Raw genomic sequence first — 16035 nt, forward strand, 5'->3', positions numbered from 1 at the left:
AATTTCCATTAACTGTGATATGGACATTCCTACAAATCCCTTTAACTTTAGCAATTTTCTTTTGATATCACCTTGGGTCTGGCTGACAAATGCTGAGTTTTTCATTCGAGAGTTCTCAGGGGCCTCTGGATTAAAAGGAGTATATAATCTATATGACTCCAGCAATCTCTCATAGAAAGCACTAGGTGACTCGTCTGCTTTCGTAAAGGAATTATGGGTCTTCCAATTAAACAGATCAGTCATGGTGAACGGGACATAAACAAATACAGGGTCTGTCAACTGTAATTGACCATTAATATCAATGTGTGGGGGACCAGGGGTAAGCTGCAGTGGCATTTGTAAATGTCAAAGTTGGAGGGCACCGGTCATTTGTCAGGTTAGGGTGGGACTTAGATAGGGTTGTTTAGTCATAGGTTCCGGTCGGGGAGTGGTGAGGTAGGTGGAAATGGATAAATTAATTTTACTGGTCAGTAACTTGGTTAACAAAATGTTTCGGACAGGGCTAGGAGGAGCCTGACCAGTAACCAAAAATGGTAAAAGTGTATTCCAGCGTCCTATACCATTGACCATTTCATCCAGTTGTATTTCAAAACTAATTTACTGTTACTAAAGGCACACAAGGCTCAGTAATTATAGTGGTATGTCAGTGGTTATGGTGTTTTCAGTGATTATGGTATTATCAGTGGTTATGGAGTTTTCAGTGATTATGGTATTGTCAGTGGTTATGGTGTTTTCAGTGGTTATGGTATTATCAGTGGTTATGGTATTGTCAGTGGTTATGGTATTATCAGTGGTTATGGTATTGTCAGTGGTTATGGTATTATCAGTGGTTATGGTGTTGTCAGTGGTTATGGTATTATCAGTGGTTATGGTATTATCAGTGGTTATGGTGTTGTCAGTGATTATGGTATTGTGTAATTGCTGAGAATTATCTGATTCAGTGGATTCAGTTACTGTTAAGAATTCTCCTCACAATTTTGACTGCTAATAATAAAACTGAATACAAAGAACCAGTTGGGTTGGGTAGGTAGGCACAGAAATAGGAGGGGACAGGCATCTGAGAGCCAGAGACAATTAGAGCACAGGTGGACATACCAGCTGCACCAGTTCTTGCTAAAGAATTTAGTTGAGGGATGGTCAGATGGGTCAGATTCCATTGGGGATGGACAAACCAGCTCTGGTAACCATCTAGTAACACAAACTGTTTTAACAGTCAAAATATGGAAACTGGTGGGGGGCGTGGCCTGACCGATGGAGTGAACGGACGCTTCCCTGTTTAGCTCCCGATCAACCTTGCCTTTAAAAGCCGCCAAATCGCTTTTACACCACAGCATGGGGAACAAAAAAAGGCAAACTGTTTCCCAGGAGACCCCAGGGCCACCCTCTGGCAAAAAATCCGGCGATCTGGACCGATACTTCAGAGAGAAAGTGCAGGTCCTGACGGAAGAAGAAATGGCGGAGGCGCCATCTTCCCCACGTGCGTCGGATCCTCCTAGCCCGGCGAGCACTAGTTCGGCACCCGAGAACGGTAGCCACTTGCTGCAAGAAATCCTGCAGAAGATCCCCTCAAAAGAAGAAATAGCTACCATGCTGGCGAAACTAGAGGCGTCCGTGCAGGACAAACTCTCTGCTCTGAATACCGAGGTCCGTCAGGTAGGCCTGAGAGTGGGAGACTTAGAAGGGGACAGAGATAATATGCAAGTTAAGTTACTTGAATTAGAACAGAGACAGGACGCACAGGACATTAAAATCACACAATTACTTCGCAATACTGAGGACCTCGATAACAGGGGTAGGCGAAATAATCTGCGTATAAGAGGTATCCCAGAACCCCAGGGGGACACAGAAAATGTGAAGGTCGTTCTACAAACTCTATTTAATAAGATTCTGGACCGCCCTGCAGACACCCACATAGAACTGGACAGGGCCCACAGAGCATTGAGACCCAAGGGTCTGCCGCAGGACATGCCGCGAGATATCATATGCAGAGTGCATTACTATACCCTGAAGGATGATATTCTGCGATTGTCTCGAAACTCACCAGCTTTAGCAACCTCATCTCCACATATACAGATCCTACCGGATTTATCCTGGCAAACACTACAAGGCAGGAGAGCCCTCCGCCGGATCACCCAGGCCTTACAAGCTAAGGAGATTAGATACCGGTGGGGATTTCCCTTCTCCCTAATGGCGTCACATCAGGGTATACACGGTTTCATCTCCACTATACAAGATGTCCCTGAATTCCTTAAATTGTTCGACCTGCCCCAGGTGGACATTACGGACTGGTACAATCATGGACCCCAGGAGGCCGCGCAGGCCCTACCACAAAGACCCCGATGGAGAGGACTAGCCGAGAAACGGAGAACGCCAGGAAAACGTCTCCCATTTACACCAACTACGAGACCTCGTTGAACAACTTAGGACACTTGATCATATCACCTAAAGGGTAAAATTTTATAATATCTAGATGACTCTTTCGGAAATACCCCAGCATTGAAGATCAAGGCCCTGACTGATCTGCTAAATATTGCTCCTATACCGAAAGAATCATCTCATTAGGTGTAAACGGACTGCACCATACAACGAGGACGAATAGACGTGGAAGAAGCGTGTAATGTATATAGAATACCTAATATGCAGTTGCTTAGGCCAATGTTATATGCATTTAACTGGGAAACTTACTCATCTTTGTCTGCTGGTTTAACTTAGTTTAATTTTCACAAGAACAAACTCAAAAAAAAAAAAAAAATATATAATATATACTAAAATTAAAAAAAAAAAAAAAAAAAATAAGAAAAGAAACCAAAAAGAGAATTTATGTACAGGAGTAAGGCACAGAGAACGGAGCAGCATAGGGCTTTACTCTCTAAGAGTCGAGACTGATATTTTTGAAGTACCCTTAAACTCACCCCTGAGGGATATGTATTTGTACATATAAGTTCTAAGTCATGTTTAAAATATTATGTTTGGCTAAATTCAGAATGTTCATGCATATATGTTTGTCATGCTACCTGTATGTTATGCTATTTGAAATGTGGTGCAACATGGCGCCACCAGACAAGCTAGACAAGATAGAATTTAAAAACGCCTTTACGTCCTAATTAGATATCAGATATTATGAGAGACTAATCTATACCCCCATTAGCGCTTGGCGGCGCGACATTGTTAAATTTCTTCACAAGGTTGTAGGGAGCTACAACAACTTTATAAACATTGTAAGAAACTTCCGTGAATAGCTACGATACTAATTATTGGTTTATTAATTGATACCATCACATACCCCCGACGTAACCGACGGCGGTTACGAGCAGTGCACTAACATACCATATACACCATTTAATAATATTCCCGTTTCAGCAAGTGAAGCTGACGGAGTAAGCCATAGAGCACTGACTCCTGATATACTGGTACGAGTACCAGCTCACGCTTGTGGATCTTAGGCCTAGGATTCACAAAAGAGTGTAAATAAGTTCTGGTTCTGATTTTATTTGATTATTTTTTTATTATTTCAAAAAAAAAAAAAAAAAAAAAAAAAAATTGTTTTAATTTTCTATTAGTTCCATAATTCCTTATTCTCCCACTATACCTGGACAAGACGTTCTAATAGTAATATACCTACATAGCACCTAAAACTAGATTTTAGGATACTTATACGGCTATACCGCTTAAATCTCATTGAATGAGATATGGAGAAATCCTCTAAGAATACGGTAGAAATAATTGATACACTGAATATACTCTCTTATAATGTCAAAGGCCTAAACTCACCGATTAAGAGACATATGGCACTTAGAGACTTTCACAGACTTCAGGCAGATGTGGTGTTTTTACAGGAAACACATTTTAGGGACCCCGGAGCCCCGAAATTACACAATAGGCACTTTCCCAAAGCATACTATAATAACTTCAGTAATAGCAAATCGAGAGGAGTGGCAATTCTAGTTGGAGTCCAAACTCCATTCATATACCAGTCACATGATATTGATAGATCAGGCCGATACATCATTCTCCAGGGCACTATTTACAATCAACCTATCACTTTGGTAAATATCTATTTGCCAAACACAAAACAATGTCATACCCTGCGCAGAATTCTGGTTAAGGTCCAAAAACTCGCAACAGGGATAACAATTATAGGAGGAGACTTCCACATATCTATAGATGGGCAAAAAGACAGCACTGCTCCTAATTCAAATCATTTAAAATCAGTTAGATCACAGATGAGAAACCTAATGCATGGCCACCAACTAGTGGATTGCTGGAGAGCTTTGAATCCTACTAAGAGGGACTATTCCTTTTACTCTAAATCAGCTACCACGTATACGAGAATAGACATGTTTTTAACACCCCAGAGAGACCTTTCTCTGATACTGTCAGCGTCCATTCATAACATTACATGGTCAGACCATGCTCCAGTTCAAATCAAAGTTAGGATTCCCTCTATGGCACAGGGGAAGGGACAATGGAAGCTAAACACATCCATATTACACAACGACAAAGCAAAACAGGCGATAGCCAACACTATTTCCCAATACTTTGAAGACAACGATACTCCGGACACTACTCCTTTCACACAATGGGAGGCTCATAAATATGTAGTAAGGGGAGAATTAATTAAATGGGGCTCTTTCCTTAAAAGAGAACGTAATAAGGCACAAACAGACCTTTTAAAAGAAATTGCACAACTAGAGGAGACTCACAAAAATAATATGACAGAAGCAACTCATCGCAAACTAATATCCTTACGGTCTGACTTAACAATATTGTTGCAACACCAATCTAAGAAATCTCTGCTATGGAACAAACAACTCTTTTACGCACAGGGTAACAGATGCGGGAAACTACTAGCTAATGCGATTAAAAGGAAAAGAGAGAAAACCTGTATCCCTCAAATTAAAACAACTGCCAATAAGATAGTACAAACGAATGAAGGGATAGCAAAGGCCTTTACGGATTTTTACGACTCCCTGTATAATATCACAAAACACTCCATAGATAAGGAACAGATAATGACATATCTATCAGACAAGTTTGACAGAGTTCTCCCGAAAGAAGTAGCGAAATCCTTGGATGAACCCTTCTCATTCCTGGAACTCGCAAATGCAATTAAATCCACGCCATCTGGCAAGAGCCCGGGCCCAGACGGTTACTCAGCATCCTATTATAAAACATACATGACAGAATTGGGTCATCACTTGCTGAAAGCCATAAACTCCATCAATAAAGCCAACCCAATTCCTAAATCGAGCTTAGAGGCCAATATCACTCTACTCCACAAACCCGGGAAAAATCCAGATAACTGTGGCAGCTACAGGCCAATTTCATTGATAAATGTGGACATTAAGATTTTCACTAAAATGCTAGCATTAAGATTAAAACCTCTTCTTCCCTCCCTGATTCACCCGGACCAAGCCGGATTTGTGCCCTCGCGTGAAGCGAAGGATAATACCACGAAAATCATAAACCTGATCCATTGCGCACAAGAGACAACCCGCCCTACACTATTGCTAGCTATAGACGCGGAGAAGGCGTTCGACAGGGTGGATTGGACTTTCCTCCTGTCGACGCTGGAGACCTTAGGTTTTGGCAACAGATGGATGCAATGGATCCAAGCGATCTATTCAAATCCTTCAGCTAGGCTTAAAATCAATGGTACACTGTCGGACCCATTTCAAATAACAAACGGGACGAGGCAGGGATGCCCCCTCTCACCACTACTGTTTATTATAGGGCTCGAACCGCTTTTACAGGCAACCAGAGCTCAATCAAAAATTGAGGGTATTAAGGTAGGGGACTCCCAATACAAAGTTTCAGCGTTCGCTGATGACTTACTCTTCACATTAACTACTCCCATGTCGTCTCTTCCAGCTTTGATGGACACCCTCTCTGAATATAGCACTTTATCAAACTTTAAAATAAATGCAGATAAATGTGAAATCTTAAACCTTACAGTACATGAGAAGGACAGGTCACACCTACAGAAGACATACCCCTTTCAATGGGCGGCCAAATCTATTAAATACCTAGGACTAAACATAACCCCGCACACTAAGTCCTTGTACGGGGCCAACTTCCCACAACTGTTAGACTCCATTAGCTCAGACCTAGAGAGCTGGAACAAACCCCACTTCAGGTGGTTCGGCAGGGTCAACATATTAAAAATGAACTTACTACCAAGACTACTCTATCTGTTGAACACTCTCCCAATCTATATTCCGCGCATATTTTTCAAGAAAATACAAACAACATTCACCAAATTCATATGGGCTAATAAACGGCCTAGACTCAGTTATGCCATCCTCACTAGGCCGAAAGACAAGGGAGGGATAGGCCTGCCAGACATATGGTTATATTATCAGGCCATTCACATGGGGCGAATAATCGATTGGGTACGCCAATCACCATCTAAACTATGGATACCTATAGAAAGAGACCAATTAGGGATATCACTCCAGATACTGCCCTGGCTCCTTACTGCTCCCAGTCATTGGAAAATTTCAAACCACCCAACAATATCCCCCACCATTAAAATTTGGGAGAAAAATCTCTCCAGCAAAGACATAGCTCCAACTCCCTCACCACATTACCCAATCACTGGGAATCCGAACTTCCCGGCGGGGATAAACGGTTTACTATTAAAACCTCGGGATAACATAGACTCAACCGGTCATCTAACACTAGCAGAGGTCATAGCCGATGGCCAATTAACTCAACTGTCCCACCTGATGGCCAACACTCCTTCTACTCTAATGCACAACTTCCAATACGAACAACTAAGACATTTCCTCAAAGCACAGGCCCTACTGAACTGGACACATAGGGAGAGGACGAGGTTTGAACAACTTTGTCTACAGGACAAATCTCCACCCAAGCAAACTTCTGCATGTTATAAATTACTACAAGATCAAACACATACCCGACTACCTTATTTCACTAGAACTTGGGAAACATACTTACAAACTGAACTGGGGGAGGTAGAATGGAACGCTATATTTAAGAACATTTTCCATGCACATTCTAGTGTCCCTCTACAGGAGATAAATTACAAATTTATATCAAATTGGTACACTACGCCAGTAGACGTACATAGATATGACTCGACGCAGCCCCCAGAATGCTGGAGGTGTAAGCTTGAGAGGGGCACATTTCAACATTTATGGTGGTCATGCAATCTAATTACAGGATTCTGGAAGGAGGTCTGGACCGCAATTCGACTAATAACTGATTTAAACATTCCATTTAACATAGAGGCACTCCTATTGCTACACCTGCATACACCACCAGAAAGGTTCAGGTACTCCCTTGCATATTTCATGCTGACAGCGGCCAAACACACTTTAGTTAAATACTGGAGGACCTCTACGACCCCAAGTAAAAAAGAATGGTACAATAAAGTAGAACATTTCCACACAATGGAAGAACTAAGGTGGGGAGCGCTAGACAAATACCATAAATACCAAGACATCTGGCAACCGTGGAAACAATTTCTAAAAGGTGCACTGACGTCCTAGAGAGATTTTCACACACGACTTAAAGTGAGTTTTTAGGGCTCCTATTTCTACCTATCACAGATATTAGATCTCATGAATCATATTATACTCAGGAGAATATTTTGGTATATTATGTTACTACGTATTAATATATGCTTAAAATTATAAATCTACTGTTTAATCTGTTTAACTAATCTCAACATCACCATGCTATGTACTTATACTTAATGTATTGCATGTTAACTACTGAATCACTCATTGTACCCAAATGCTATACCTTGTATATGTATTATGTATGAAAGAGAAAAAGACAAAAAATAAAAAATATATAAAAAAAAAAAAAAATATATGGAAACTGGTCATATAATTCAAGCATAATAGATACAGCCACATGTACTAGATTTAAATCAAGACAGATTACCACAGAGGCCATTCTCTACTACATAAGGTAGCCAATTTAACCCCAAAATCACACACATTATATCCCTTTTTAAAGTTATTTAGCATACATTCTAAGGGATCAACAATCTTTGAATTCTGGCGCATCCATACTTAGCAACGGAGCGTCTAATTCAAAGAAACACAACAAACACACCTCCAACAGTCACACTCGTTTCCCTGGCAACAGCACCATGTGGCACAGTTACTAGGTCAAACTCATACAACAAAACATACAGGGAATTCCCGTACACACACAGCTGTTACACCAGTCAGTAAATAACTAATACTGTGCCCTTTGGCGAAACTATACAGTCACCGACGCTATAATTCCCTATATCTGAATTACCCGTCTATAACATACCCCAGTAACATCGTCTTTACAAACAGTAGTTATAGTACGGTTAGCATTGGTTAGAGTACAATTTAAAGTCACAGTTCAATTAGTAGTGGTTATGGTGTTAAACATACAACATAGACAACAGTTATTAGTAGTTATTTACAATATCAGTAGTTATTATACATGGTTATGGTACCGTGCGCTATAATACAGTTACACACTATTCACACTCTCGCTAGACGGCAGAGCTCACGCTATCTGGCAAGATATACACTCTACTACAACAATCTTTAACACATTTACAATTCCCAACTAATCTATTGGCCAGTACCTTGATGGACTACCTAAAACAATTTACATCCGTTTTGGTTAGCCACGCTGCCCAAACACCACATATAGCGAACTAGAGGGCGGAATTTACACAGAACCCTCTTAGTCTATATACTCTATCAAAAATCTAGTGGGTTCCAAATTTACACGCCTTCCCACTTAGCCAAGATAGGTTGAGATCTAGCGGACCAAATTTACACAGACGCCGCTTAGTCTCCCGGCCCGTCCGACCTAGCGAACGTAATATACACCCTAGAACGCTAGTCTAGACAAGACACCGGTGTCCGGCTTGGTCTATTTACACCAGAACCCCGCCTGACTCCAAACCAAAATTAAACGGGCTTACTAAAGGGCGTTTAATTGAGCGGTGCGCCTTCGCTCCTTCCCTCCACTGGAGGGGGCAGATTCCAGATTATGGGCCTACCGCACAATCGGTATCCAATACCCCTAGTGGGTCCACCGTCTAAAACAGTAGTCGTCTTACCTCCTCGTTCCTGAACCTGGGTTCACACTCATCGACGGGGGCACCCCAGCACTTACTACGTAGAGGCCGATGATCTCCTGGACAACAGACCAGTGGCGCCGAGACGAAAGGAGGTACACACAGAAGTTCAGGGGTGCAGCCGTAGAGAACGTGGGCAAAGATAGACCGTCTCACGCCTCTGCTTCTCAGCTACCGTTGAACGATGAGCTTCCCGGCCCAATGCACCAAATGATACCGGAGAAACTGACGGAAGCCAAGCACAGAGAAGTGGACACAGGTTTCTTCAGGAAGGAAGAGATTCTTTATTCGATTCACCGACAGGGGCTCAGAGGGACTAATGTCACCAAAATACAACAAGATCTGAGCCCAGAACTGACTGTGTAAATGCATAATATAGACATATAGCTCCTCCTATAGTTAACTCTACCCACATATACTCTTTACCCAATCAGCTGAACAAAGCCTAACTTCCCTTACCTGTTAGACCACATGGCTCACCCAGAACAATGGAGGAGGGGAAGTGTTTTCAGTTTCTACATTCCTGCACTTGCTCAATACAGTGTTGATTGTTTCTTAGCTACGTGTAACTGACTAACTGATACACCAACATTTATACATATGCCACATGGCAATCTTGTCCTAGTAAATTTATTTTTACTGAGATTCCACCACAATATCTGGTGTCTCTATAGCGTGCATTTACAACGAAAAAAGGTTTCCAGTGTAAGCTAATAGCAGCCAGTCAGTGTCCTTCAAGCGGCTCTGTCAGGCCTACAGTGTGTGCTCTGCAGACCGGTGCCAGTGCACATTGCCACTCATATCTGTTGTCTCTGTAGCGTGCTTTTACAAAGAAAAAAGGTTTCCAGTGTAAGCTAATAGCAGCCAGTCAGTGTCCTTCAAGCGGCTCTGTCATGCCTACAGTGTGTGCTCTGCAGACCGGTGCCAGTGCACATTGCCACTCATATCTGTTGTCTCTGTAGTGTGCTTTTACAAAGAAAAAAGGTTTCCAGTGTAAGCTAATATCAGCCAGTCAGTGTCCTTCAAGCGGCTCTGTCAGGCATACAGTGTGTGCTCTGCAGAACTCTTCCAGTGCACATTGCCACTCATATCTGTTGTCTCTTTAGCGTGCTTTTACAAAGAAAAAAGGTTTCCAGTGTAAGCTAATAGTAGCCAGTCAGTGTCCTTCAAGCGGCTCTGTCAGGCCTACAGTGTGTGCTCTGCAGACCGGTGCCAGTGCACATTGCCACTCATATCTGTTGTCTCTGTAGCGTGCTTTTACAAAGAAAAAAGGTTTCCAGTGTAAGCTAATAGCAGTCAGTCAGTGTCCTTCAAGCGGCTCTGTCAGGCCTACAGTGTGTGCTCAGCAGACCGGTGCCAGTGCACATTGCCACTCATATCTGTTGTCTCTGTAGTGTGCTTTTACAAAGAAAAAAGGTTTCCAGTGCAAGCTAATAGCAGCCAGTCAGTGTCCTTTAAGCGGCTCTGTCAGGCCTACAGTGTGTGCTCTGCAGAACTGTTCCAGTGCACATTGCCACTCATATCTGGTGTCTCTATAGCGTGCATTTAAAACCAAAAAATTGTTTTCACTGTTATAGATTGAATAGCAGTTACTTGTCTTCAAGCGGGTGTGTCAGGCCTACAGCCTGTGCTCTGCAGACCTGTGCCAGTGCACATTGCCAGTTTGCCACTCATATCTGGTCTAACAGTAGCTTGCACGCATAGTACCACTAATCCCCCAAAAAATGACAGGCAGAGGCAGGCCACCCCGCAGGGGCCGTCGTGGTCATGGTGCTGTGATTCCCTTTTGCCCTAGAATAATGCCCAGTTTTCAGAGGCCACGTACCCTGAACTTGAAAAGTTCTGAGGACATAGTTGACTGGCTAACACAGGACACCCAATCTTCTACAGCCTCCGCTCGGAACCTTGACGCACCATCCTCCTCCAGCTTAGCTTCAGGCACCTCTCAAGATTCCACTCAACCGCCTGCCGCCACCACCAAAACTAGCACCACAGACGCTTTACTTGGTATGTCAGAGGAGTTATTCACACATCCGTTTGAAGAAATGAGTGATGCGCAACCATTATTGCCAGAGGATGTAGATAACAGGGATATGTCTCAGGCAGGCAGCATTAAACACATGGAGGTACGGTGTGATGATGATGATGTTGTACCCGCTGCTGCTTCCTTTTCTGAGTTGTCAGATACAAGTGAAGCAGTTGATGATGACGATACGTCCATGGATGTCACATGGGTGCCCGCTCGGCAAGAAGAAGAACAGGGGGAAAGTTAAGATGGGGAGACAGAGAGGAGGAGGAGACGAGTTGGAAGCAGGGGGAGGTCGTCGCAAGGAGCTAGTGGCACAGTCAGACAGCATGCATCTGCACCCGGGGTCAGCCCGACAGCACGCCAATCAACGCATGCTGTGTCCACCACCAGAATGGCGTCATTGCAGAGCTCAGCAGTGTGGAATTTTTTTTGTGTGTCTGCCTCTGACAACAGCGATGCCATTTGCAACCTGTGCCAAAGGAAACTGAGTCGTGGGAGGTCCAACACCCACCTAGGTACAACTGCTTTGCGTAGGCACATGATCTCACATCACAAATGCCTATGGGATCAACACATGAGTACAAGCAGCACGCCTACTCTAAGCCGCCATCCTCCTCCTGGTCCAGCATCTTCAGCCACGTCAACCACTGCTGTCCTCCTTGCCCCCTCTCAACCATCCGCCACTCCGTCTCCCGCCTTGAGTAGTTCCCGCTCATCTGCCCACAGTCATGTGTCTGTCAAGGACATGTTTGAGCGTAAGAAGCCAATGTCACAAAGTCACCCCCTTGCCCAGCGTCTTGCCCAAGTCACCCCCTTGCCCAGCTGGCTTGTCCGAACTATTAGCCCGCCAGCTTTTACCATACAAGCTGGTGGAGTCTGAGGCGTTCAAAAAATTTGTAGCTATTGGGACACCACAGTGGAAGGTACCCGGACGAAATTTCTTTTCACAAAAGGCAATCCCCAACCTGTACTCGATTATGCGAAAGGAAGTAATGGCCTGTCTGGCACACAGTGTTGGGGCAAGGGTCCATTTTACCACTGATACCTGGTCTGCAAAGCATGGTCAGGGCAGGTATATCACCTACACTGCGCATTGGGTAAACCTGCTAACGGCTGCCAAGCATGGAATGCGTGGCATTGCAGAGGAGTTGGTGACACCGCCACGACTTGCAGGCAGTCCTGCTGACACCTCCTCTACTCCTCCTACTCCATCCTCTTCCATAACCTCCTTGGCTGAGTCCTCTTCTGCTGCTGCGTCTTGCTCCACATCAACGGCACCCCCCCAGCTCCCCAGGTACTATTCCACATCCTGGATACGGCAGTGTCATGCCATCTTGGGTTTGACTTGCTTGAAAGCAGAGAGTCACACCGGACAAGCACTCCTGTCCACCCTGAACGCACAGGTGGAAAAGTGGCTGACTCTGCAGCAACTGGAGATCGGCAAAGTGGTTTGTGACAATGGAACAAATTTGTTAGCGGCATTGAAGTTGGGCAAGTTGACACATGTGCCGTGCATGGCACATGTGTGTAATCTGATCGTACAACGCTTTGTGCATAAGTACACAGGCTTACAGGACGTCCTTCTTGTCTCTGTACTTAACTGCCAACAGCTCCTCTTGGCGCAGAGCTGAGGTCTCCCCCCTTCGTAGCCGGGTGCGTGCAAGTTGTCCTGGGAAACCTGTGCTGTTCTTTTTAATTGTGCCGCAAGCTACTGTATCAAAACAGTACAGTAGCTTGAACAAAGGGACACTTGTATAAAAATTGTCAGTATACAAGTGGTACACTTTGTTCATCAGGGGGAATATCAGGTCCCAGACAATCTTGCCACTGGTTCCCATATGTTCTGGGCAACCTGGAGGGTCAAGGTGGCTATCCTTTCCCTCGTACACCCGGAAGGCCTGAGTATACCCAGTCTCGCTATCACAGAGCTTATACATCTTTACACCATACCTAGAGCGCTTGGAAGGAACATACTGCTTGAATCCCAGCCTTCCCTTATACTTCATCAGGGATTCATCCACGCATATATTCCTTCCAGGTATATAAGCATCTGCAAACCTGGCAGCAAAGTGGGTAATCAGGGGGCGGATTTTATACAGCCTGTCAAACTGGGGATGCTCCCTAGGGGGACACAGGCTGTTGTCGCTGAAGTGCATGAAATGCAGAATCATTTCATACCTCTTCCTCGACATACATTGGGAGTAAATGGGGGTAGAGCAGATGGGGCTACTGCTCCAGTAGGAGCGGATGGAGGGCTTCTTTATGATGCCCATCAGCATAGTCAATGCCCAGAATCTTTTAAATTCTGGCACAGTGTGTATCTTTGCCAAAAAAGAGTCCGTATTTGTAGCTCGGAATTGATGGGCATATAAATTAGTTTGGGCGACAATGTTCCCCAATACAGGGATCCTTAGGACAGGTGTCAATCCATATCTGCCAAGTGAGAATATGTAGGGGGAACAGTCCCTATTCTGCTCTTTGTGAGGAGGAGGAACAGGAAATGAGTAGCTCGGCATCCAACCTTGTGCAAATGGGGTCTTTCATGCTGTCGTGCCTGTTGAGGGACACTCATATAAAAAGGCTGAAGGAGAACGACCTGTTCTGGGTGTTCACGCTACTAGACCCCCGGTATAAGCAGACAGTGGCGGAAATGTTACCGAATTACAAGTCGGAAAGGATGCAGAATTTGCTAAATAAATTAAAAAGTATGCTTTACACAGCGTATAAGGGTGATGTCACAGCACAACGGGAATCTAACAGGGGAAGAGGGGAAAGTCATCCTCCTCCTCCTCCCATGACCACGCCATATCTGCCAAGTGACCCTATGTAGGGGGAACAGTCTCTATTCTGCTCTGTCTCAGTGTGTATCAGGGTCCCTGAGGACAGGTGTCAATCCATATCTGCCAAGTGACCCTATGCAGGGGGAACAGTCCCTATTCTGCTCTGTGTCCGTGAGCATCAGGGGCTCTGAGGACAGGTGTCAATCCATATGTCAAGGTGTCAATATGTCATATGTCAGGTGTCAATCCATATCCATTGTGATTTAGGAAGGTTAGGTGATTTCTGCCCTTTATGGATTAAAACCAGACTCTACATCAACTGTGTAATTTTCCATGGGAGTTTTGCCATGGATCCCCCTCCGGCATGCCACAGTCCAGGTGTTAGTCCCCTTGAAACAACTTTTCCATCACTTTTGTGGCCAGAAAGAGTCCCTGTTGTTTTTAAAATTCGCCTGCCCATTGAAGTCAATGGCGGTTCGCCCGGTTCGCCATTTGAGGAAGTTCGCATTCGCCGTTCGCGAACCGAAAATTTCGGGTTCGCAACATCACTAATGTCTAGTTATACACAAGAAAAAGTAAAGGCAACCTAGACAAATAATTAGTCAAACACTACCTTCTATATGGCTTTCAAATCAGTTATTAATAATAAAAAGGTGCCAATGTAAATAATACCCTAATTCAGAGTTTCCCAATCCAGTCCAGGATTTAGGGACCACCCCCTACCAGTCCAGGATTTAGGGACTACCCCCTACCAGTCCAGGATTTAGGGATTACCCCCTACCAGTCCAGAATTTAGGGACTACCCTCTACCAGTCCAGGATTTAGGGACTACCCCCTATCAGTCCAGGATTTAGGGACTACCCTCTACCAGTCCAGGAATTAGGGATTGCCCACTACCAGTCAAGGATTTAGGGATTACCCTATACCAGTCCAGGATTTAGGGACTAACCCCTACCAGTCCAGGATTTAGGGACTACCCTCTACCAGTCCAGGATTTAGGGACTACCCTCTACCAGTCCAGGATTTAGGGATTACCTACTACCAGTCCAGTATTTAGGGACTACCCTCTACCAGTCCAGGATTTAGGGATTACCCACTACCAGTCCAGGATTTAGGGATTACCCTCTACCAGTCCAGGATTTAGGGATTACCCTCTACCAGTCCAGGATTTAGGGACTACCCCCTACCAGTCAAGGATTTAGGGATTACCCACTACCAGTCCAGGATTTAGGGATTACCCTCGACCAGTCCAGGATTTAGGGATTACACTTGACCAGTCCAGGATTTATGAATTGCCTTAATGTGTCTAAAGTATTTTTTTTTTCTTTTTCTAAAAACACCTTAAACACAACTGGGTAGTTCCTAAATCCTCGACTGTTAAGGGGTACTTGAGGACTGGGTTGGGAATCACTGCCCTAATTGAATGGGGGTAAACCAATCCTGTCATAAATACTTTCTACTTGTAGGTCTGGTCCTGATATAAATCGATACAAACTTTACACTGTAAGTCCTTATTTAAATACTTACTATATTTGTATTATCAATACCTGATTTCTACATCATATAAATGATTGTTTTAATAATTAAATTTTTAGATTTTATTTGCTTATATATCTATATATCATTCCTTTCTATCAAGCTAACAGTTTATTATTTACATGTTCAGTTATATCAGTTCTAAAGCCTGCTCTTAATCTATTTTTGTGGTTTCTTTAGTGCAATTCCGTGTGGTAACTATCAATGAGAACTTCCAAATATTGAAGGAAAAGGTAAGACTAATATTTAGTGATACGTCAATAGGTGAATATATGATTGACAGCTGTTCTCATTTGAATTCACTTCCAATAGCACAGATCTCTGTGCCCTGGCTGAAAGGCTATAGCAGCCACTCCATTGTTATAGCAGTCACTTAGAGCAAATGTGACCATAATAGGGCACAGGTCTAAAGCATGGAATGTAGAGCTGCTACATCACTTCGCTGGCAAATGCATCACTTGTGATCCTTATTCTGACACCACTCAGTGCTAGGGTACAAAATATGACCTGCATCAGTTTATCTCAGAGATGGCGAATGTCTGTTGGATACTGTTTCCTTGTAGTATGTAAATGTGTTAACATGTTAA

At 43.8% G+C, this 16035-nt stretch overlaps 1 protein-coding gene across 1 annotated transcript in view; it reads left to right on the forward strand.

The window, feature by feature from the left end:
- The window catches only part of LOC134575460 (alpha-2-macroglobulin-like), a 143148-nt gene that overhangs the window by 15409 nt on the left and 111704 nt on the right, over nt 1-16035 (forward strand). Inside the window, exon 4 of the mRNA XM_063434754.1 lies at nt 15629-15681. Within this exon, the coding sequence (XP_063290824.1) occupies nt 15629-15681 (53 nt within the window). The remainder of the gene's footprint in view (nt 1-15628; nt 15682-16035) is intronic.

This window comes from Pelobates fuscus, chromosome 10 (genome assembly GCF_036172605.1).
Source record: "Pelobates fuscus isolate aPelFus1 chromosome 10, aPelFus1.pri, whole genome shotgun sequence".
In the NCBI taxonomy this organism is placed as follows: domain Eukaryota; kingdom Metazoa; phylum Chordata; class Amphibia; order Anura; family Pelobatidae; genus Pelobates; species Pelobates fuscus.